The sequence below is a fragment of the Symphalangus syndactylus genome, chromosome 10, assembly GCF_028878055.3.
Source record: "Symphalangus syndactylus isolate Jambi chromosome 10, NHGRI_mSymSyn1-v2.1_pri, whole genome shotgun sequence".
Lineage (NCBI taxonomy): Eukaryota > Metazoa > Chordata > Mammalia > Primates > Hylobatidae > Symphalangus > Symphalangus syndactylus.
In genome coordinates, this window is record NC_072432.2 from 11,103,352 (window position 1) to 11,126,884 (window position 23,533).

The following is a 23,533-nucleotide window of genomic DNA, read 5'->3' on the forward strand; positions in this document are numbered from 1 at the left end:
CTTGCTTTTTTATAAACATCAAATATAAAGTTTCCAAAATTATTGTTTCTAAAGAAATCTTGATATGTGTTTAGGCTAGCAGTACAGATTATTTGTAAAATGAATTTGAAAATGCTCAGGTTTGCCAGTTTGTTTTGAGTAATGGAGCTAATAAAGCTTTAATTTCAACTATTATAACTGGTGTTTTGCTATTTGCATCCATTCAGAATATCCCTATTTTTTACAGCACTGGTATATTGAAGGAGAAAGTGAAACGGAGCAAAAGTAAAAGTAAAACTTTGAATATATAAATCATGTATATCAACTTCAGAATATTCATAAACATTTCATTCTTTTCTATTTACAGTCTTTCATTTTGATACTTGGAAGTTTATTAAAAGATTTTTTAAATGCCTTGATAATTAAAGTATTAGGACAATTTAGTCCAAATTTAGCTTACTAAAATGTTTGCTTTCATTTCTGAGATAGTCTAGTTTTTGTATATTGGTTACTTATGAGTTAATTTTAATTGAGATTCTTTTTTCTCTTTAATTTTTGAACTTTAATACATTTGGCAGTTTTGGTAAAAGTAGGAAGCCACATTACCGTACTTCATGACATTTATACTATATGACCAGTACTTCCAGTGCTATATAAATCATTCTCTTCTCCTTATTATTTATAAATACTAGGTTTGTAAAAACCCCCAACCTTAATAAAGAGAATAGAAAGAGTACAAGTAGGAGAGTGAACAGTTAAAATGGTTAGATGCAAGAGTGTCCATAGGTCATTAGGCTCAGTTCTTGCTAACAGAGACTTGTAAAATCAAAAGGCACAAAGAGTCAGTCAATATAATTACTGGATCCAGTCAGTAATTCTCAATTAGGAAACATGCCTCTCATGGGAAGGGCGTATCACAGTCTCTCAAAGCTATCTCACATGGGTATGGTTTGAAAAAAGCACCTTCAAAAAATTGTAAGTACAGCTCTGTTATATAAAATGAAAGAAAGTGATTTTATAATACAACTCACAGGAAGTAAAACTCAATAGATTCTTCTTGACTGGTGAGGAAATCCCAGAGATACAATGATTTCTATTATGTCTGGTGAGTGGGCAATAATAGGTCCCTTAAAAGGAACCTAACTGACTTAGGGATTTAATGAAAATATGTAAAGGGTAAGTTTATCAAGTGTGGTGTATATATTAAAAAAAAAAAAAGAATAGAAACAAAGGATGAAAAAAACTAAAGAATGAGAAATTGCTCTAAAAGTCTAAGCAGCTCCTGACCACCACTTTGACACTAACAGTTGTATCTGCTTTTGGCCAGCTACAGTTATAGTACACAGCTTTCAACCAAAAGGCATACCGGATCTGGCAGGACATATTTTAGCTCCTGTATTAGAAGTAATTCAGCTTCAGTTGTAATTTATTTAGGTTATTTTCTTTACATCAGAGGTCTTTTAAATTTTGTTAAGACAGTACAAATATTTCTTAGTTATGTAGGAAAGGAATAGGTGATATTTTGAGTGATATTCAGTGGGTCTCCCTTAACCCCATCCTTTGGTATCTTAAATAGCTGTGTTATTTTTGTTTGTGTTTTACAGTTTTTGAGACAGTGTCCTTGAGTTCAGACTCTCTCTTCCAGAGGGCAGTTTCACTCCTCCATACTTCTTACTTGGACTCTTCATCTGAGCATGGTTTTCAGTACAGTCAAGTGACTTTGGTGAAAAATGACATTTTCTTAAATGAGGTGAGGTGGTTGGTACACACTGTGATGGTTTTGTTTTAGTTTTAAAAGAGGTAAACCCATCATTTTTGGTATATAAGCCTAGCACTTTTTAGCTATAATTTTTCAGATGCAGCAGATCCTTGGAAATAGTCACTTGGAAGATAATTATTCTAGGGAATAGAAAAATAATGAATTTATGTGTAGTCTTATGGCAGGAAGAATTTAAATGATACATTTTAAAAATTAATTTGCAAGATAAAATAGTATGTTTATAGCGTTTGGTTATTCTTTTCTCTCTTTATACAGTACAAAATTTTTTACCAACAAAAAAAAGCAAGTAACTATACTCAGGAAGAACTTCAAGACACTTACAGGTTTCTTCTGTTTGATACTGAAAAGCAGGTAAGGGAATTAGGTTGTAGAAAATTAATGGTATCATTAGTCTTAAATATTGTGGTGCTTCAGTTCTGTAAGAGTTGTAAGATTACCAATTCATCAGTGTTTTTTGTTACTTAGTTTGGTGACATGTAAATGACAGCAGCAAAAGCCAGTCATGAAGGAGATTTGATTTGATTTCTACAATTTTTCATGGTTTCTCTTTAGTTTTATCTTAAATACATTTATAAGCTTAGGGTGCAATTTGGATTAAAACAGTTTTCTTTAGTGTCAGTAATGCCCTTTAATAGAGTGAATGGATATTTTTCCATTCTGGATTATCGTTTACTAGATACTTTGTTTCCTGTGGAGATTTTTCTGGTTTAAATTACATGATTTGGGAGATAAATCATGTAACTTAATAAACTTTGGCATCCTGGTTAACTGAAATTGCTTCATTCAATATTTGAAGACTGAAATCTGTATTGTTGCCTGTACCTAAATTATGGGAGAAGGAAAGGACCGTGTGCAGGGTAGGTCTCCAAAGATATGTATGGCTTCCGAGATACATTTTAAACAATACCAGAGATCTAAAATAATTCAAAGTTAGTCCTTCGATTAGGTTAATGGTTTATAAAGAAGGGGGGCAGATTTGTTTAGCGGATAATTAGCACTAACATATAATAAGGACTATATAGTAATACCAGAAGAGTTTATCCCTTTTTAACTTAATCATCTGAATTCAAATAAGATGCTCTGGGTTCTTACTAAAAATGACATTTGGCAACAAGACATTTTGAAATTTCATGGTTCTAAAGCTGTAGTTGGAAAATAAATCTTCTAGTGGACTTATCTGTGACCCTGCTTACTTTGGTTTTCCTGACTTTTTGTTGATTGAAATGGTAAAATTCTATGAAAATTTTGGGCCGTTAATCAAAATACAGATTGCTTTGCATAAGTTTTCTTTGTGCCCTGAATACCTACAGTGAGCAGACTATTTATTTTAAAGCTTATGGATTAGGCCTGATGCAGTTGTGCCTCATGCCTGTAATCTCAGCGTTTTGGGAGGCTGAGGTGGGAGGACTGCTTGAGCCCAGGAATTTGAGATCAGCCTGGGCAACATAGTGAGACCCTGTCTCTACTGTATAATAAAAAATAAAATTAAAAAAAAAAAACCTTACAGATTATAGCATTATTTCATTGCTTCTTCAAAGACTGAAGCAAAGTAATCTTTTGTTTAAAGGCAAAATTGGTATGTCAGCGTGGACTCCGTGTTGGCAGCAGTGCTGTTACCACTCTGGGTGATCCAGCCAAAGGTAAGTCTGTAAAGCAAAAAGAATCTTAAAAAAAAAATCTTCTTTTACAAGATGAAGTGAGGTTTCATTAGTTTTATAAGATATGTATATTAAAAGTCAGTTTCATTAAATGTCAAACAGTTCATAATGTTTAGATTTCTAACTTTAAACATATGAATGAGATTTGAGTCTATAACTTAACAGTATTTTTCAGTGTCAGGAGATTGGTATTGTCTTGAGAATCTCTTCTAAATTGTCACAATGGCAATAAGAATAGAGAATAGATAGAGCTGACCAAACTTGGCAGCTATGGAATGTGAGAGGTAAGAGAGGAAATAATCAAATACAAGCTTTTAAACTTACACTACAGTGATAATTATTAATAGAAAAGAGGTACATAAGAAGAGAAGCTGATGAGTTAAAAAGAAAAATGTTATCTAATTGTCAAGAACATGAATTAGCACTGACTTTTTTGAAGATTCAGTTTCTTCATGTGTAAAACAGATTAAATTACTTTATAGAGTTGTTGAGAGGATTCAGTGAGACTGGAAAGTGTTTAGCCCAGGAGTTTGCACATAGTAAGTTCTCAGTAAATGGACAGTACTGCTTTTATGAGTTGAATTTGAGAAATAGTGAGATTTTCATAAGTGTTTCTGAATAGCCTATAGGTCATAAAAATAGCTGGGAAAGGGATCAGAACTGGATTTGGGACTGGGGTTGTGGGAGTGGAGTGTGAATTGAAGCTAAGACATTGTTAGTGGGATGGCATGGAAAGAGAACATGGCAAAAACAGAACTTTTGGGTCATTAATGGGACCAGGGTGTGGGGAGGTACAGCGAGGATAGAACGAGGAATTGTCAAGAGCAGTCTGTTGCCTGGAGACTTAGGAAATAGAGTTTCACAGAAAGCAGAAAGATCTCACGAAGAGGGGTATTTAGCAGTGCCAGGTGCTATGCAGAATGTGGAGATTAGAACTGAGAAATATTATCGGGCTTCATGGCTAGATTCCTGCTGACCTTTTAAAAAAAAAAAAACTGCTTTATTGAGATATAATTCACAATTATAGAATTCACCCATTGTTTAGTATAGTCCCATAGTTGGGTAACCATCATAACAGTCAATTTTAGACCATTTTTGTCACCCAAAAAAGAAATCCCATGGCCATTAGCAGTGACTTCCCATTCTCTACCATCTCCGCTCTAGGCAACCACCAGTCTATTTTCTGCCTTTATAGATTTGCCTATTCTGGACATTTCATATAAGTGGAATCATATACAGTCTTTTTTGAGTAACTTCTTTTAGCATGTTTTTAAGACATATTGTAGCATGAACCAGTAGTACTTCATTCCTTTTTATGATTGAACAATACAGTCCTGCAGCACTTAACAGTGGGGATACATTCCAAGAATTGCATTGGTAGGCAGTTTTGTTTTGTTTTTTTTGGTTGGGGGTGGGGACGGAGTTTCGCTCTGTCGCCAGGCTGGAGTGCAATGGCGCAATCTCAGCTCACTGCAACCTTCGACTCCCTGGTTCAAGTGATTCTCCTGCCTCAGCCTCCCGAGTAGCTGAGATTACAGGCACACATCACCATGCCCAACTAATTTCTGTATTTTTAGTAGAGACGGGGTTTCACCATGTTGGCCAGGATGGTCTCGATCTCCTGACCTCGTGATCTGCCCTCCTTGGCCTCCCAAAGTGCTGGGATTATAGGTGTGAGCTACCATGCCTGGCCGCAATTTTTTACTCACGTGAACATCACAGAGTGTACTTAGAGACACCTAGAGGGCATAGCCTACTACACACCTAGGCTGTATGGTGTAGCCTATTGCCCCTAGGCTACAAACCTGTACAGCATGTTACTGTACTGAATACTTCAGGCAGTTATAGTGGTGTGTGTTTGTGTATCAAAACAGAAAAAGTACAGTAAAAATATGGTATTACAAACTTAAGGGATCACTGTCCAAACTTTATGCAGTCTGTTGTTGACCAAAATGTTATATGTTACAATGCTGTATTGTGTTATGTGGCCATACCATATTTTCTTTATCCATTCATCAATTCATGGACGTACGGGTTATTTCTACTTTTGGGCTATTATGAATAATGGTCCTATGAACATGCATGTACAAGTTTTTGGGTGGACATAATTGTATATATCTTCGATATATAATGAGTGGAACCACTGGGTCATATGATAACTTTATAAAACAAAAAAATTGAAGTTTACATTCAACTCATCTTCTAAGGGACATTAAAAGTGATAAATTCATAACCCTAATAACACTGCATAGAACTTTTTTTTTCTCTCCTATTTTTTCACCCCACCCTCATTTCATTATGAAAAATTCAAACATAGAAAAAGTAAAGAGCATACCATAATATACCTACCACCAAAGTTTAGCAGATAATATTATACATTATTGGCTGGGTGCGGTGGCTCATGCCTGTAATCCTAGCTCTTTTGGAGGCCACGCCAGGTGGATCCCTTCAGGCCAGGAGTTCCAGACCACGCTGACCAACATGTCCAAACCCTGTCTCTACTAAAAATAACAAAAATTAGCCAGGCATGGTGGCATGCACCTGTAACCCCAGCTACTCAGGTGGCTGAGACTCGAGAGTTGCTTGAACCTGGGAGGCAGAGGTTGCAGTGAGCCGAAATCACGCCACTGCACTCCAGCCTAGGCAACAGAGCGAGACTCTGTCTCTAAATATAAATGTATGTAAATATAAATATATATATAAATACAAATATAAACATACACACATTGCATTATTTTCTTCATTTGTTTAATTTTTTTTCTGGAGAATCTGAAAGTAAATTACAAATAACCACTGCAGCTTACATCTCAAAAAAGAAAAAAAGACATTTTCCTACATTCCTACAATCTTATGATTTCATTGCTGATGTTTGAGAGGCTAGCTTCAGTAGAGTGGTGGAAGTAGAAACTGGATTGTTCCTGACAAATACACATTCTTCAAAAACACATACACTGGGGTTGATAATAAAATTAACACTACTGCTTATATGTCTTTTGTAGTTTTTGGCTTGACTAGAACTGGATAATTTTGTGTATAATAATACTTTCAATTAATAATAGTTTTTAAAGCTTATTGATCTTTTAAACCTTCATGAGCACCCTGTGGTGTTTGTATCTGTGACCCAGGCCCACCCTCCCTACCTGAGTGACTTATTCTTACCTGGAACCCAAGCTTCTGACCACAGAATCATCGCTCTTTTCCACTGTATCAGTTTTCTCACCCATCGTCTCTTATGTTTCGAAAGAGGTGCCTCAGTTGAGGAATAGCCCTGAAGCCTGTCCTTTCCTCCTCGTTTTTCACTGCTGCTGGCTTGTTGGAATCCTCCTCTCCTGTCTCAACTATCACAGTAGCTTTCTTTCTAACTGGTCTTCTTGCTTCTACTTTCTCCTGTCTGATGGGCAATCTGCTGCTTAATCTATATTTTATACTTTTACAGGTGTATACATTTCCAAATACTCCGACTATCTTCATCCAAGACCATGGTATCATGGGAAATCTGGTTATGTTGTAATTTTTAATATAATTAAGGTAAAGCTTAAATGTGCTGTTACATGATTTCCTTTTAAAGTTTAAGGTTATCTACATTTGATACTCTCTGTAGATCTTAGTTGAACATAGTCCTCACCAAAGTTAGCTATCCAAATTCAGGAAAAGCAAAGCTATTTTTCCTTTTCTTTAAAAAGAAAACTTTTATTCATTTACTAGATTGTAAACTTTTTTTTTTTAACTTCAAAAATAATAAAAGGGTATGCAGGGAAAAATCTTCCTCTCACCTGTCAGAGCTACTTTTTAAACATGAAGTAACAGAAAACAAGTAGCTGCTTATAAGGTGATGTGATTACACTTATAAAAGATGAATTTAGAAAACATTCGTTGTCTAATTTAAATGGTCAGTAGAATCTTTATTTTCTTTCTCTATAAGACATCCAGCTTCACAGCTTCATGTGCTACCTAGAACTGATGATGCCACAAATCCTTAAATGTCCTAAATGGTACTGTTTAAGTGAATCATGCAATTAGAATTTTCATCCAAACAGAAGAGAAACTGATTTTAGATGTGATTGGGCTTCTTGAGGACATTTCTGTGGTCTCGTTTTATTGTTTTTGTTTTAGCTTTCTTACTATCTTAAATTCTTTGGTTATCAGCCTAGCACTAACTGACCTTTAATTTAAAAAAAAAAAAAAAAAGAGCATGTGAATTCTTAATATTGTAAAGTTTGTTCCCAAAAAAGTGGAGGGAGAGGCCGGGCTCTGTGGCTCATGCCTGTAATCCCAGCACTTTGGGAGGCCGAGGCAGGTGGATCACCTGAGGTGTCAGGAGTTTGAGACCAGCCTGGCCAACATGGCGAAACCCCGTCTCCACTAAAAGTATTAAAAAATTAGCCTGATGTGGTGGTGGGTGCCTGTAATCCCAGCTACTTGGGAGGCTGAGGCAGGAGAATCACTTGAACCTGGAAGGCAGAGGTTGCAGTGAGCCAAGATCGCGCCACTGCACTCCAGCCTGGGTAACAAGAACAAAAAACTCTGTCTCAAAAAAAAAAAAAAAAAGTGGTGGGGGAGTAACATTGCTTTGAGGTACAATCACTAGTTTTCCTCCCTTAATCTTTCTTTTCTTGCTCTGCGATGAGTGCTGCAGAAAGTATGCCTACTAACGCAGATAATAAGCATTTCGTTTTTTACTTAGATTATGCCTCAGCCTTGGTTTCTTGCCACTGGCTGGAGATTGCTGTTTTTACCTCTGTGCTCTCAATCTTCATTTTATTTCACAAAATCGAGCTGCACCCAGAGCCGTAAAATGTTTGATGAGGAGATGGTAGAGGTGATTGGTTACCGATAAGTACTATTTACATTTTTTGGCTTAGTGGTGGTTTGGCCTTTGGTGGGTCTATAAATGAAGAGGCAGGACTTAAACAACAACAAAACATCTTCTTTTTTAAAAAGTAACTATATTCTTCTTATAAAAATTAAAATTGCCTATAGTCCCATATCCCATTTTGATGTATTTGTTGGGGTATATATTGTGTATTTTTACTTTTTTCCTATATATTGAGTTCTTAACCCATGAAAAGAGTTTGTATGTACTTATATACTAATTCTTTTTTAAGTTAATAACATCTTGTGAACATTGTCTTATGTCATTGTATTATTCAAAACAGCTTTTAAAATCATTACATATTTCATCATAATGGTAAACTTGGCTTACTTGCTTTTTATTTTTTTGTTTGTTTGTTTTTTTGAGACAGAGTCTTGCTCTGTTGCCAGGCTGGAGTGTAGTGACACAATCTCAGCTCACTGCAACCTCCACCTCCCGCGTTCAAGCAATTCTCCTACCTCAGCCTCCCAAGTGGCTGGGACTATAGGCGCGCACTACCACGCCCAGCTAATTTTTTTGTATTTTTAGTAGAGACAGGGTTTCACCATGTTAGCCAGGATGGTCTTGATCTCTTGACCTCATGATCTGCCCGCCTCAACCTCCCAAAGTGCTGGGTTACAGGTGTGAGCCACTCTGCCCAGCCGCTTGCTTTTTTCTTTTTTTTGGGGGGCGGGGGAGACATGTAACCCTTGATGGAGAGAATTCTGTAATGGAAAATACTGCTGACTCTTCAGCAACCAGGACCAGCTGCCTGCTAAGAACTTTGCTACATATTTGTTCCTTGTTAACTTGCTGGGCCCTGGCATAATAGAAGTATCTCAGTTTATAATTTACAGCTGATCATAGTTCAGATTGGAAACTCATCTTTTGAAATTTTAGATTTTGTCCTCTTTTACATTACAGTCACCAAAGAGCCATTCAGTGACCATAACATAAAAGATTGTGGGCTGTAGTTTTTCTTTTAAGGAAATGGCTCTCCTAAATTTGGGGCGATTCTTATATTTCTTTGATATTGTGATAAAAACTATGGATATTTGTCTCAGACGCCCAAATGTCCAAAATTTTTAAGTCCATTTTTAAGGGTTCATGGATAATTAAAACTATTTTTGGCCTTAAGATAATGGTTTTTCTAAGAAGTATAGTTCTTAATACAGTTACTGTTAGGGGACACATATCTGCATCCTTGTTAGACTACTTCTAAATGAATCCTAGAGTTAAAGGTTATTGCTATTCGAAGGCATCTGATTAGTTTTAATATTTTCATTCTAGGGAAAAGTCAAGTTTGTGTCTGAGAATTATACAACTAACTATACTAAGCCATCTTCTGGCTATGATTGCCACGTGTCTGAAAATACTAACAAGGTTTCTAACAAGACGAGTCATTTTCGTGCCTTTGAACTGAGTCAGGTATAGTCACCTGTGAATCAGTAACACCCAAGATACATTTCTGAGTCTAATGTGTTAAATTTCAGGGCTGGGTGGGGTTGAGAAAAACTTGGTACATATGCAATTCCATAGTGCTACCCTGATAATACTTATTTTTCTTCTTTCAGTATTACTTTTACGAACTTTCAGGCAACACCATTATTGAGCGACCCAGACAGATCTGTCCTTATGTAATTGTAGCTTTTCAATACAGGGAACCTAAAACTATGGCACCACCAGCTCATAAAAGCATGTAAGTAATTATGTGCATGCTTTGTTTTACTGAATTTGTTTCTTTTACTCTTGTAAAAATGTTCTTTTTTCTTTCTTTTTCTGCTAGACTTGAATGCAGTGAAAATGGTAAGAAATAATTCATTGATTCTTTTAGGTTTTTTTTTTTCTTGAGTAAATGTTTCATCATAAATAATCAGTTTCTTTTTTACCTTCATTTCTTCAGTTCTCATGTCTCCATGGAAAGGGAAATTAATTGTTCAAGACCGTATGCTATGTGATATAGCTCTTTGGTCCACTTATGGTGCAATGATTCCAACACAGCTGTAAGTATTAAATGTTATGTCCTTTACTAATGCTTATATTACAAGTTTTGGGGTTTTTTTCCTCACCTCATTTCAAGGGTGGCATTGGTGTAAAATACAGCAACTGTTCTTGATTTTAGATGAGGATATATTTGGGTAGATGTATAGCACACAGGGTATGACATAGGAAACCTAAATTCTAATTTATTAATGAGAAAATGACCTCTTGGGATAAATTAAACTATTAGATACTAGAAATTTGACCTTCCCCAAGAAATAATCAGATTTGCCTGATAGCAAATATAGCAGATTATAGCCACTTAATCATATTATTTTTATTAACATTTGCAGTATCTGATTTTCAAATTTTAACATGATTTTCTTAGAAAAATATTAGAACAGCTGTTACATGTATTTACATTAAAAGCAATTATCATTATTAATATTTTCTCCTGGGGAACTGTGAAGAACATCTTAGGAAATCTTTTTTGCTCATCTTGTTCTTAGTTTGTACCCAAAACCATTAAGAAATAGTCATAGTTTAATTGAAATATAAGGTGAAAACTGATGTGTTGTAAGGATTCATTTTTTTTTCCTATCAGCCTTTTTAAAGAAGAGGTAGGAGTATAATAACCCACAACATAAAAATTATGTGAATAAGCAAATAGGAGAGAAGGGAAAGTTCTTCCTCATTATAGAGTGCAACGAATAAATGTGGAAAGATTGATAAATTAGAAGATCAGCATTTGACAACACCATAATAATCAACCAGTGTATGCTAAAAGCAGGTGAAAGTTTAATAATATTTGCATATCTTACAACATTTCCCCACTACTTGCTTATTAATCAGAAAGGAAAAAAATGCAAACTTACCAGTGGAGTAAACTGGCAGATACCATCTTAACTAAGCAGTTAAGTTAATGATAGACCTATCCTGATTAAGGAGCATTCTGCAAAATCGTCTATATTTTTCAAAATGCCCTAGTCATTGAAGTAAAGAAAGACTGAAAAACTGTTCCAGATTAAAGGAGACTAAAGAGACGTGATTACTGAATGCATTGTGGCATCTTGGATTGGAAATTGTTTTCTTTTTCTGTGAAGGAACTTAGTGAGACAGTTCGCAGCATTTGAATAAGATGTAGGTTAAGTCATAGTATCGTATCATTGTGAATGTGTTGATTTTGCTTATTGCTTTGGGGTTGTATAAGAAAATTTCCTAGGGGCCAGGCGCAGTGGCTCCTGCCTGTAATCCTAGCACTTTGGGAGGCCAAGGCGGGAGGATTGCATGAGTCCAGGAGTTTGAGACCAACCTGGGCAACATGGCGAAACCCTGTCCCTAGTAAAAATATAAAAAATTAGCTGGGCGTAGTGGCACGTGCCTGTGATCCTAGCTACTGGGGAGGCTGAGGCAGGAGAATCACATGAACCTGGGAGGTGGAGGTTGCATTGAGCTGAGATCACGCCACTACACTCCAGCCTGGGCGACAGAGTGTAACCTTATCTAAAAAAAGAAAAGAAAAAATTTCCTGTTTAAAGGAATCACACAGAGAGGTATGTGACATAAAAGGGCATCAGGTTTGCATCTTACTCCCAAAAGATTCAGAAAAAAATAATGCGTGTGTATAGAGACAGAGAATGACAAAGCAAACGGTATACTGTTAATATTTGGGAAATCTGGATGAAGGGTATTAAAGAATTCTTTGTACTATTTTTGCAACTTTTGTATAAGTGTAAAAGCATTTTAAAATGAGTTTTTAAAAAGGAAACAGAGTGCCGGGCACAGTGGCTCACACCTGTAGTCCCAGCACTTTGGGAGACCAAGGTGAGCAGATTTCCTGAGGTCAGGAGTTGGAGACCAGCCTGACCAATATGGTGAAACACCGTCTCTACTGAAAATACAAATATTAGCTGGGCGTGGTGCCGCATGCTTGTAATCCCAGCTATTCGGGAGGCTGAGGCAGGGTAATCACTTGAACCCGAAGTCAGAGGTTGCAGTGAGCCGAAATCGCACCACTGCACTCCAGCCTGGGTGACAGAGCCAGACTCCATCTCACACACAAAAAAAGGAAAAAGTAGTCAGGAAACAACTTTTTTTTTTTGAGACGGGGTCTCGCTCTGTTGCCCAGGCTGGAGTGCAGTGGCGCAATCTCCGCTCACTGCAAGCTCCGTCTCCTGGGTTCACGCCATTCTCCTGCCTCAGCCTCCTGAGTAGCTGGGTGGGACTACAGGCGCCTGCCACCACACCTGGCTAATTTTTTGTATTTTTAGTAGAGACGGGGTTTCACCATGTTAGCCAGGATGGTGTCAATCTCCTGACCTCATGATCCGCCCTCCTCGGCCTCCCAAAGTTGCTGGGATTACAGGCATGAGCCACCACGCCTGGCAAATAACTCTTAAATAGCATAATTTTTTTTTTTATTCCTTATTCCTGTGTACATAATTTTTTGACACATCTAGGTATTTTGTCTGTACCGAAAATACACATATTCAGAAAATGTGAACATATTTGCAGACCATGGTTTATGGGTCATATATTTGAAAATCTGTACTACTTAAAAATATACATATTATTTAACCTGGAGCTTATCAGTTTAAGGTCTTTTTTGTGGTTATATTTTTGTTTACATTTATATTAGAAAACCAAAACTGACGAAAATTTAGATCCACTGTTTATTATTCTGCTTGATATTGTTGTGTTGTTTTTTAGACCACAGGAACTAGATTTTAAATATGTAATGAAAGTGTCTTCCTTGAAAAAAAGACTACCAGAGGCTGCCTTTAGGAAACAGAATTACTTGGAGCAGAAAGGTCTGTTGAAATGTAATAACACGCTACTTGTCCTGAGCTTTGTTCTGGTTATTTTCTGCTCTCTTCCAAACATTCACACATGCACACTTCTATTTCATCATAAGTGACTCTTAAAAGAGTCTTTTGTAAGAAAGTTGTAGAGTTAACTATTTTCTTCAGTTCCTTGGAGGCCAACTAGAAACTGAAAGGTAGTTTCATCTAAGATGACAAAGGTTAGCTTTAATATAGAAATACTGATGCAATTAAGCAAACAGATATTAAAAGCATTTGGAAACTTGTAACTATTCCTCTTGAGGACAGAGTTTTTGTTGGTTTTATTTATAGATGTACTTTTAAACTCAAAAACCATGAGAAGGAAATTTCTTGGTCATTTAGGTTAATTCATGGAGCACTGACGTTTATTCATGTAGTATGTATTTGTATTTGTCTTGTTAATCCTATAGCAGTGTCAGTATAAATAAGAGCATTGTTTTAAAATAACTATTTTGTTTTATGAGGGAGTTTTATAACCAAGAACAGTAAATGATAAAGGTTTTCGAGTAGTATTTCTGTTCTTTCATTTTTGCAAGATATAAAATGAACAGATTGACTATAAGTACATAATAGCATATTAAAAATAAGAAATGTTTTTCTGGTTTTCTCTACAGTCTGTTTTCAAGATTTGTGCTTCAATTTGTATGAGGTAGAACTGTCAAACAGACAAGGGGAAAATATAGATAAATTAACAGAATGTATTAAAAACAAGCAATTGGTAAGCATCACTAATTTAAAATATAATTATTGTGTTTTTCTTAAATTGATATGTATGTATTAGTTGTGCCTAGATGGAATCATTTTAATTTGCTGAAAGGAGTTTCATGTTTAATATTTATTTATATATTATTAATATAATACAGTATCTGTGGGGTATATGTTCCAAGACCCCCAGTGGATGCCTGAAACTGTGGATAGTACTGAACCCTATGTATACTGTGTTTTTTTCTATGCATACATACTTATGATAAAGTTTAATTTATAAATTAGGCACAGTAAGAGATTAACAACAATAATAAAATGGAATAGTTACAACAATATACTGTAAGAGAAGTTATAGGCGTGTGGACTGTCCATCTCAAAATATTTTAATTATTATACTATACTTGAGTACTCCTTGTGATGAATCAGGTAGGTGGTGCAGGCATTATGAAGTACTACTATTCCCCCAGAGGGTGGGTAGCATCTACAGCATAGATACACTGGACAAAGGAATGATTCACAGCCAGGCATGGTGGTTCACGCCTATAATCCCAGCACTTTGGGAGACCAAGGCGGGCGGATCACGAGGTCAGGAGATCGAGACCATCTTGACTAACATGGTGAAACCCTGTCTCTACTAAAAAATACAAAAAAATTAGCTGAATGTGGTGTTGGGCGCCTGTAGTCCCAGCTACTTGGGAGGCTGAGGCAGGAGAATGGTGTGAACCTGGGAGGCGGAGCTTGCAGTGAGCCCAGATCGTGCCGCTGCACTCCAGCCTGGGCGATAGAGCAAGACTGTCTAAAAAAAAAAGAAAAAAAAAAAAAAAGGATGATTCACATACTGGGCAGGAGGGGCAAGAAGCAAGGATACAAAATAGTGTAGTCCCTAAAGTCTGGCATGGTGGAACACATCTATAATCCCATTACTTTGGGAGGCCAAGGTGGGAGGATCACTTGAGGCCAGGAGTTTGAGACCAACCTGGGCAACGTAGCAAGACCTTATCTCTACCAAAATTAGGCAACTTTTTTTTTAAACTAGCCAGGCATAACGGCCTGCACCTGTAGTCCTGGCTACTCCGAAGGCTGAGGTGGGAGGATAGCTTGAGCCTGGGAGTTCAAGGATGCAGTGAGCTGTTACTGTGCTACTGCGCTGAAGGCTGGGTAACAGAGTGATACCCTGTCTCTTAAGGAAATAGGCTCTTAAATCATAGCTCCTGTAAGTCAAGGAGCTTAGGAGACAAATACGTAAGTCATCATGTGACATACAACACATAGGGGCTCTCATAGAATCTTGTTGAAACTCAAAGTAGTGATTCTTTTTGTGAGTGAGATATTAGTGTCATAACTTAATTGTAATGTAATAATTAGAAAAGTCTTATTTTGTATATTCATTGTGATTAAATAATACATTGATTTATATTTGTAGCCTTATCACCTCAGTTTTGAAATCAAATGTTTTATTCTGTAAAATGGTATATTTTGTTTAAGTGGTTTAACTGAAAAATTATTGTACGAATATTAGATTTTATCTTTTATGTATATATAGATTTTTGAAATGGCAAGCAGTGGAAAAGAAAAACTATTAAATTCATGATTTAGAACAACAGCTTTTAGACAACTTCTGCTGCCTGGGGACACAAGTGCCCCAGTTACTGAAAGCATTAAAATTTCAAGACTTTTTTCTTGAGCTCAAGAGTCCACTGAAGACTAATAGAGGGGAACAAAAGAGGAAGAATTCATTTTCATCTGTATTTCTTGTTGCCCTGGAACTTGATTATTCTCTGTTATTTTCCATTTCTTAAGATGCGTAGAAAGAAGTCTTTTATTGAATGGTATCTTGCAGTCTTTTTAGATTCAGCGTTTTGGGATAATTTTCATGTAAATATGAGCTTAAGATACTACTTACAGGTTTGATTCGTCTTGAGTTTATAATGGTTACATGGTAACATATTGGCTGTTTAGGCAGTGGTATGAAATGTCAGCTGTCTCAGCGAAAAAAATAAGTCATTTCTGATTGATGTGCCATGTTCTCGAGCACTGTCCTAAAACTAACCCTTCATGTTCTCGTTATTTTACATAGCCCCAACAGGGCCAAGATTATTTCAGCTAAGGAACTTGAAGTTTCCGATACTGGGGACAGAATTACCCTGATTCCCATAACATTTGCAGAATTTTTTCTTTTCTTGCGGTCAATATTCACTAATGAGTATGGGTAAAGGGAGAAAAGAGGGATTGCAGAATATTCCTTCAGCTGAATTTTTCCTTTATATTTAAGGCAATCATCAAATGCTTAGAAGATCGAGGGTTTTTCATTTTACTTACATCATCCGCCTTACTATCAGAACCAGGTATGTACAACTGTTTTGGGAAAAAATATTTTTCATTATGTTTACTTTTGCTTTATAAGATCAACAACCTAACTTTTCTTCTTCTGATTCTCATTCTGCATAGATTTTGGAGGCAAGCAGATGGGTCTGCATGGGTTACATTTATTTCATTCACCCCTGTCAACAGGTGAGGATACAGTGGTTTCCAGCTCACTCTGTCTGTTGGATGTATTTAGTCCTCATCTGACTTCACCTCTCAGCAGCACGTGACACTGTTAACTGTTTTTCCTCTTAAATACCTCTTTTCTTAACATCACTGGTTCACCCTTCTTGACCTCCCTTGTAGGTTTATGCTTCCCTCTGAGCCTCAGTCCCATATCTCCACTTGTCTACTGACATTGCCACTGAGATATCTCAAAGGTGCCTTAAATTCAGCATGTCTAAAACTGAATTCATTTGTTACTGAATTTTGCCATCGTCTCTCCTGTAAATATGTCTCAGAGTCTTCATAGGTGCTGTTCTCCTTATCTGGACCTTATCTATTAGTCCTTTTCATATCAAGCCCATACATTTTTATTGTGATGTTGATCCACCCAGAGGACCAAAATTTGGCTCTTGGGGGCAAAAAAAATTACTCATACAGTGCATAAACAGATATGCAGTGTATATGTGGTATTAAAATTTTGGAGGTCAATTTGGGGGAAAAATGGCTCTAAAAGGGCTAGGAAGGAGGATGACTAAAAAGATTGAGAAACACTAATCTAGCTTATTCTTCCTCCTATCTGTCAAGCTCGGCTTCACTATCACTTTCTTTGTTCCCATCACCACTCTTTGCTCACCTTAGACTCCTATGCTTATTTATCCTCCATATAGTTTAAATGTTTATTTGTATAATTATTTAATGCCTACCCTCCTTGTATTCTACCGTATCCCTAGTGCCTAGCAATGCCAGGCACCTATAAAATAATAAATATTTGCTAAACAAATAAATAAATGAGAGTTGACCAGTCACGGCAGCTCACACCTGTAATCCCAGCACTCTGGGAGGCCGAGGCAGGTAGATTTCTTGAGCTCAGGAGTTCCGAGACCAGCCTAGGCAACATGTCGAGACCCTGTTTCTACAAAAAATAGAGAAAAATTAGCCAGGTGTGGTGGGTTGCACCTGTGGTCCCATCTCCTTGGGAGGCTCAGGTGGGAGGATCGCTTGAGCCCGAGACACGGAGGATGCAGTGAGCCAAGACTGTGCCACTGCCCTCCAGCCTGGGCAACAGAGTGAGACTTTGTCTCAAAAAAAAAAAAAAAGTCACTTTGTTTTATAATCACAATGTGTGTGTTTAAACATAAAACTCTATATAGTATTTATAAAGCTATAACCAATATAAAAATGTTTTTAAAGTTTTTTTTAAAAAATCCAGTTACTGTCTAGGCGTGGTGGTTCACGCCTGTAATCCCAGCACTTTGGGAGGCTGAGGCAGGTGGATCACAAGGTCAGGAGATCAAGACCATCCTGGCCAACATGGTGAAACCCTGTCTCTACTAAAATACAAAAAATTAGCTGGGCTTGGTGGTGTGTGCCTGTAGTTCCAGCTACTCAGGAGGCTGAGGCAGGGGAATCATTGGAACCCGGGAGGCAGAGATTGCAGTGAGCCTGGCGACAGAGGGAGACTGTCTCAAAAAAATTTAAAAAAATAAATAAATAAATAAAAATAATTCAGTTACTTAAAGCAGAACACTGTGCTTTCCTAGGCATCACATCTTTGGAACAAGCAAAACATTACCCATGATAATAACATAATTGGCAGTGACTGTTTGCATTTTTCAAGCATTTTATCATGTCAGGTTTTGTGGTGGAAGTAATAGATTTAGCAATCCATAAAATAAGTACTCTTACAGTGATTTCAAAGATGAAGAAACTCAGAGTTGAACTTGTTCAGGGTCTAATAGCTAACTCCAGATCTGGCTCCTGTAAGATTTCTAATTTCATTTTATTTATTTATTTTTTTTAGTTGTAAGCTATAAAGTTTCAGGTATTTCATTAAAAGATTTTAACAAAGCGCAAGTTTAACATTCTCACATAAATATATGAACTTGCTGACTGTTTGCCTATACTTGTATCAGGTGAAGAAGAAAAAGAGTGGCTGGGCGTAGTGGCTCACGCCTGTAATCCCAGCACTTTGGGAGGCCAAGGCGGGTGGATCACTTGAGGCCAGGAGTTGTAGACTAGCCTGGCCAACATGGTGAAAACCCCATCTCTACTAAAAATACAAAAATTAGCTAGATGTGGTGGCACATGCATATAATTCCAGCTACTCGGGAGACTGAGACACAGAATTGCTTGAACCCAGGAGACAGAGGTTGCAGTGAGATGAGATCACACCACTGCACTCCAGCCTGGGTGACAGAGCAAGACTCTGACTTAAAAAAAAAAAAAAAACGAAAAGACCAGAGTAATAACTTTAAAACAATTTGATTTATAAAAACGTTGTGCCCGGAGTGGTGGCTCACGCCTGTAATCCCAGCACTCCAGGAGGCTGAGGCAGGCAGATCACTTGAGCCCACTCGTTCAAGACCAGCCTGAGCAACATGACAAATCCCATGTCTACAAAAAATACAAAAATTTTTATTTTGATATCTGGCCACATTTTCCTTTTTACTGTTATTTGTCCTTCATTTCCTTTTTCTAATAACCACTATAGTGCTAATGTATTTAACAAGAACTAACTTTGTGTTTCATTCTGAAGTTACTTTTCTTTAAAAAGAATGGTACAATTTTTATTTTCTCTTACTAGGCCCTGAAAGCTGTTGTTTCTTGTGGCGTTATATTACTGACAACTCTGAAATTTTCTAGGATTTTATTACCCAGTTCATAGGGACCAGACCTTTTCTCTTTTTTTTTTTCCCTTTTACTGTTTCCTTTATGCATTTGCAAAAAAAGAAAAAATTAGCACTTCAGTCAAAGCATGGGCTAAGGACAGGAGGTGAAACATAGACTAGTCAGTTTTAGAAGTTTTTATTTCATTTGCTAGAAAAGGTGATAAAGTTAGCAATAATCATTCCAGTGAGATTCCAGCATTATTTAGGGCTTCTACTTTTTTCAGTTCAGTTGACTTGCACTAACTTCTGAAAAGAATTTGAAGTGAGTTCAATAAGGTACAGCTACAGTAAGATACATTTTAAAACAAAATAAGAAAAAGTACGAAAGCAAATCTGCCAGCTCTAAAGGCCAGTGGTACTGCTGTGATGAACCGTTGAGCTCATGAGCTCCTTGTTAGGTGAGATGGAACTGGAGGCAGGGTTTAGTTTACTTGTTCTAACCTAGTGATTGCATGTTAGATGATTCTTTTTCAGTTCAGCGTGTGTGTGTGTGTGTGTGTGTGTGTGTGTAATTTCAAATATATGGAGATATATTTGTTAAATGTACCTGTAAGTCTTCTATTAATTGCCATTTAGGTTGTCATTTGAAATACTATAACATATTTAACCATCACGTAATTTTGAAATCTAAAGCTTTTTTTCCAGAATGTTTTGTTTTTAAAATATAAACTTCAGATGTTTAATATGTGTATATATATTTTAGGGGTAAAAGATTTGAAAGTTGAAGATGACATCTCAATGAAGGTGATACCTATTATACCTGCCCTTAATTGTGCCCTGCTAGAAACAAAGAAATCACTTCCTGAAGAAAGAATCCATCCAAACACATTAGTAAAGCATCATTTCCAAGAATTGTACAAGGCGGACAGAAGCCCTTCATTGACTGTTGCTCCTCAGGATAGAATGAAAGACCCTACATTCTTGGGGAAACTGCCCAGTGGTTTTGACTTGATTCCTCCAGCTGAAAAGTGCCCTTCAGAGTCTTTAACTCAGTTGAACTCTTATTTTTCAGACCCTAGTGCTTACATTTTGGAAGTGTCTACTGCTTTGGACTTGTTAGCAGAGCATCCTCAGTCTCCTTGTGTTTCAGATGGAATTTGTGATGCTGGATTTTCTTTAGTTATGACTCCAGATCCTGAATTTCTTGTCTCAGAGGCAGAATTGAGAAAAGAAACTGAAATGAAAAAGGATTCTGAAGAAATGTTGAAAGCAAAGAAGAGAGTTGTGGTTCCATTGAGTCCAGCGTCAAATCTGAGAGTGCAGCCTAAGAGGAAGGCCCGCATGCCCCACGTGGTGCAGAGTAAAAAGGTGAACTTGTGCCGCCCCTTTCGCAAAAGACCTGTTTCCAGAGCAGACAACAGCTCGGACTCTCCAACAACTCTTAAGTTAGTTAAAGGACAGTTTCCTCAGAAAAGAAAAAGAGGTAAGCACGATTTATTTATGTGGGTTATTATAGTAATAGTTGTGGCCAGTCGTGGTGGCTCATGCCTGTAATTCCAGCACTTTGGGAAACCAAGGTGGGTGGATCACCTAAGGTCAGGAGTTTGAGACCGGTCTGACCGATACAGTGACACCTGTCTCTGCTAAAAATACAAAATTAGCTGGATGTGGTCTTGTGTACCTGTAGTCCCAGCTATTCGGGAGGCTGAGGCACAAGAATCACTTGAACCCAAGAGACAGAGGTTGCAGTGAGCCGAGATCATGTCATTGCGCTCCAGCATGGGTGACGAGCAAATCTCCATCTCAATAATAATAATAGTTGTCGTATTCGATCCCTCTTGCTGTCTTGGTCCCTGTGGACTGTAGCTTTGCAGCATCAGTTAGAAGATTGTTAGAATCGCCATCATTTCTCTCCAGGCAATTTGTATGCCTCCTAATGCCTGACAAGCACTGATTGAGATAGCAACTGAAAACCAAGAAATAGGAAAGACCAAGATACCTCAAAAGCCTACCCACCACCAACATGTTATGTTCCACTTGTAAAACCGCTCACGTGTGTGTTCCATTCTAAGAAAGACAACCATCTAGTTTCTGTGCCATCTTCTTCACAAATGGAGGTAGAAGAGGTTCTTCTAAAATCAGGCACATCAGTACCAGCAAACCATGATAGCTGACAGCCTCAACACCTATAAAGAGGAGGGAAATGCCTGGGACCTCCAGGCAAGTAAAGTAGTCTGGGGCAGAGTTTCTAATCCTTTATGTGTATCACAGAGTTTTTACGTGAGCACCTGGATTCTTCATGTGGTTTTGATGCTCCCTGAAAAATTGAGTGAGAATTAGAGTCTTGAGCCACTTAGTGTATTGGCAGATGTATTTCAGTGAACATAGCACAGCAAACCATATGACTGACTTAACAACTTAGTGTATTGGCAAATGTCTTAACAACTTAGTGTATTGGCAAATGTATTTCAGTGAACATAGGACAGCAAATCATATGACTTTGGCTTAGAGTCATCTCAAATTGTGTTTTACTGTATTTTCTGTAAAAGAGTAGGGAAGTATATGGGTGACTCCTTTGGAGAAGAAGGCAGCACACTATGGCCGAGGGGCCACTCGGTTGTGCCTGTGTCGTCTCTGGCTGCTCTCATGCCGCGTTGGCAGAGCTGAGCAGCTGTGACAGAAGCCACATGACCTTCAAAGCTGAAAGTCTGTACTCTATGGCCCCTCACAGAAAAGTTTGCCAAGCCAATCTGTAATATTTTGAATTTGAAAATGTTGGTGCCTAAAGAAGAAACATCTAGGATGTGGTAATCCCAGGATTCTAAATAATTCAGAGTTTACCCTATGGAGTTTTTTTTGTTTGGAGTTTTGTGTTTTTGTTTAGAAACAGGATCTCTCTGTCAGCCAGGCTGGAGTTGAGTGACATGATCATAGCTCACTGCGGTCTCGAACTCCTGGGCTCAAGTGATCTTCCTGCCTCAGCCTCTGGAGTAGCTGGGACTACAGGGGTGCCCCACTAATTTTTTAAATTTTTTTGTGGAGATGGGGTCTTAGTATGTTTCCCAGGCTAGACTTTGAACTGATGCTCCTGCCTCAGCCTCCCAAAGTGTTGGGATTACAGGCGTGAGCCGCTGTACCCAGCCTTGGTTTTATCCTGTGGCTTCACAAATAGTGGTTTCTGGTTTATTGTGGCTTGAGGAACGGGGTGGAGATGTGCGTATTTAGGAGGGTAAGTGGAAAGTATGGTAGTATAAAGCAGTGCACCAGACTATACAACGATCTGTAATAGATTCCAGGCCAACCATACTGTTCTGCGTGAACCAATTTAAGGTATTGAATCAGTTGTCTATAACTCAACATAAATTGTCACTGTTTCTCAAATGTTTTTAATTATATCCACTGTAAGAAATATGTTTGATATTATATTCCAGTACCTACAAATTCATACATGACTGGAACAAACATTTCAAAAAAAAATTATGTGTAATACAGTCTGATACCTTCTATTCTGTTTCATTTAAGAATTCTGGGCTGGGCGTGGTGGCTCATGCCTATAATCCTAACACTTTGGGAGGCTGAGGCGGGTGGATCACTTGAGGCCAGGAGTTCGATACCAGCCTGGCCAACATGGTGAAACCCTGTCTCTACTGAAAAAACAAAAAATAGCCAGGTATGGGGGCGCTCGCCTGTAATCCCAGCAACTTGGGAGGCTGAGACACGAGAATCTCTTGAACCTGGGAGGCAGAGGTTGCAGTGAGCTGCGCTGCACTCCAGCCTGGGTGACAGAGCAAGACTGCATCTCAAAAAAAAAAAAAGAAAGAATTCTAGTTGTGACACATTGAATTTATTTTACAACCCACCAGTGGATTAATTGCATTCAGTTTGAGAAGCATGGTATTGAGTGTCCCGTGTAAACAAAACAATCCATGCAGGATCACTTTATTTCATTTTTCTTTGCTTTTTCTCCCAACACCTGGGAGTACTTGGGAATATCTTCCCTTTCTGTTTGTACAAATATTAGAAAGTTTCCCCCTGGGTCTTGGTTGTCTAATCTTTTTCTTTTTAATTTAGTCTTAACTGTTTTCCTGATTTATTTTTTTTTTGCTCTTCCCTATGCTGAAGATTTTAGAAAATGTAATTAGAGTGTAATAAGAAGTCTTATTGTTAAAAAAAAAAATGCTTCTTTAGTACTTATTAATATAATAATTTGGTAGGGAGGAAAATAATCAGACTTGAAATGTACAGCATTAAGATATTCTGAAAACATTTTTAAAACTATTCCTTTCCCTAACCCCCAAAAGAATGAAATGAAATGGGTCTCCTTTTTTCTCTTACATTTCACTAACACTCATCAGTTTCTTAAACTGTTTAATATCATTTTTAGTGTCCTTAGTGAGAAGTAGTGTTTTCTGTATAATGTAATTTAAAAATATTTGCCAACATTTATATGTGTGATTATTTCATGATATCTTTGAGGCTTAATTTTAACTCTTAAAAGATTGAAACGCTTTCTATTGTGCATTATAAGCAGGTGTTTAGTATTTCCTTTTTCTTCCCATCTGCCTCCACCATTAGCTATTTTTGTACCATGTGAGAAG

At 37.4% G+C, this 23,533-nt stretch overlaps 1 protein-coding gene across 12 annotated transcripts in view; it reads left to right on the forward strand.

Annotated features, from left to right (window-relative positions):
• TASOR2 (transcription activation suppressor family member 2) overlaps positions 1–23,533 on the forward strand; it is a 79,507-nt gene that overhangs the window by 25,911 nt on the left and 30,063 nt on the right. For 5 of the 12 annotated variants that reach the window (XM_055296411.2, XM_063610015.1, XM_063610011.1 and 2 more), the window contains exons 3-15: positions 1,584–1,729; positions 2,015–2,110; positions 3,327–3,399; positions 6,854–6,945; positions 9,560–9,697; positions 9,844–9,968; positions 10,056–10,075; positions 10,173–10,272; positions 12,959–13,059; positions 13,707–13,810; positions 16,070–16,142; positions 16,246–16,308; positions 19,699–20,418. In XM_055296411.2, coding sequence (XP_055152386.2) covers positions 9,943–9,968; positions 10,056–10,075; positions 10,173–10,272; positions 12,959–13,059; positions 13,707–13,810; positions 16,070–16,142; positions 16,246–16,308; positions 19,699–20,418 — 1,207 coding nt within the window. In that variant the 5' untranslated portion in view covers positions 1,584–1,729; positions 2,015–2,110; positions 3,327–3,399; ... (1 more) ...; positions 9,560–9,697; positions 9,844–9,942. Of the gene's footprint in view, positions 1–1,583; positions 1,730–2,014; positions 2,111–3,326; positions 3,400–6,853; positions 6,946–9,559; positions 9,698–9,843; positions 9,969–10,055; positions 10,076–10,172; positions 10,273–12,958; positions 13,060–13,706; positions 13,811–16,069; positions 16,143–16,245; positions 16,309–19,698; positions 20,419–23,533 lie in introns of those variants that run through there. The other 7 variants (XM_063610016.1, XM_063610013.1, XM_063610012.1 and 4 more) reach the window with 5 other exon arrangements.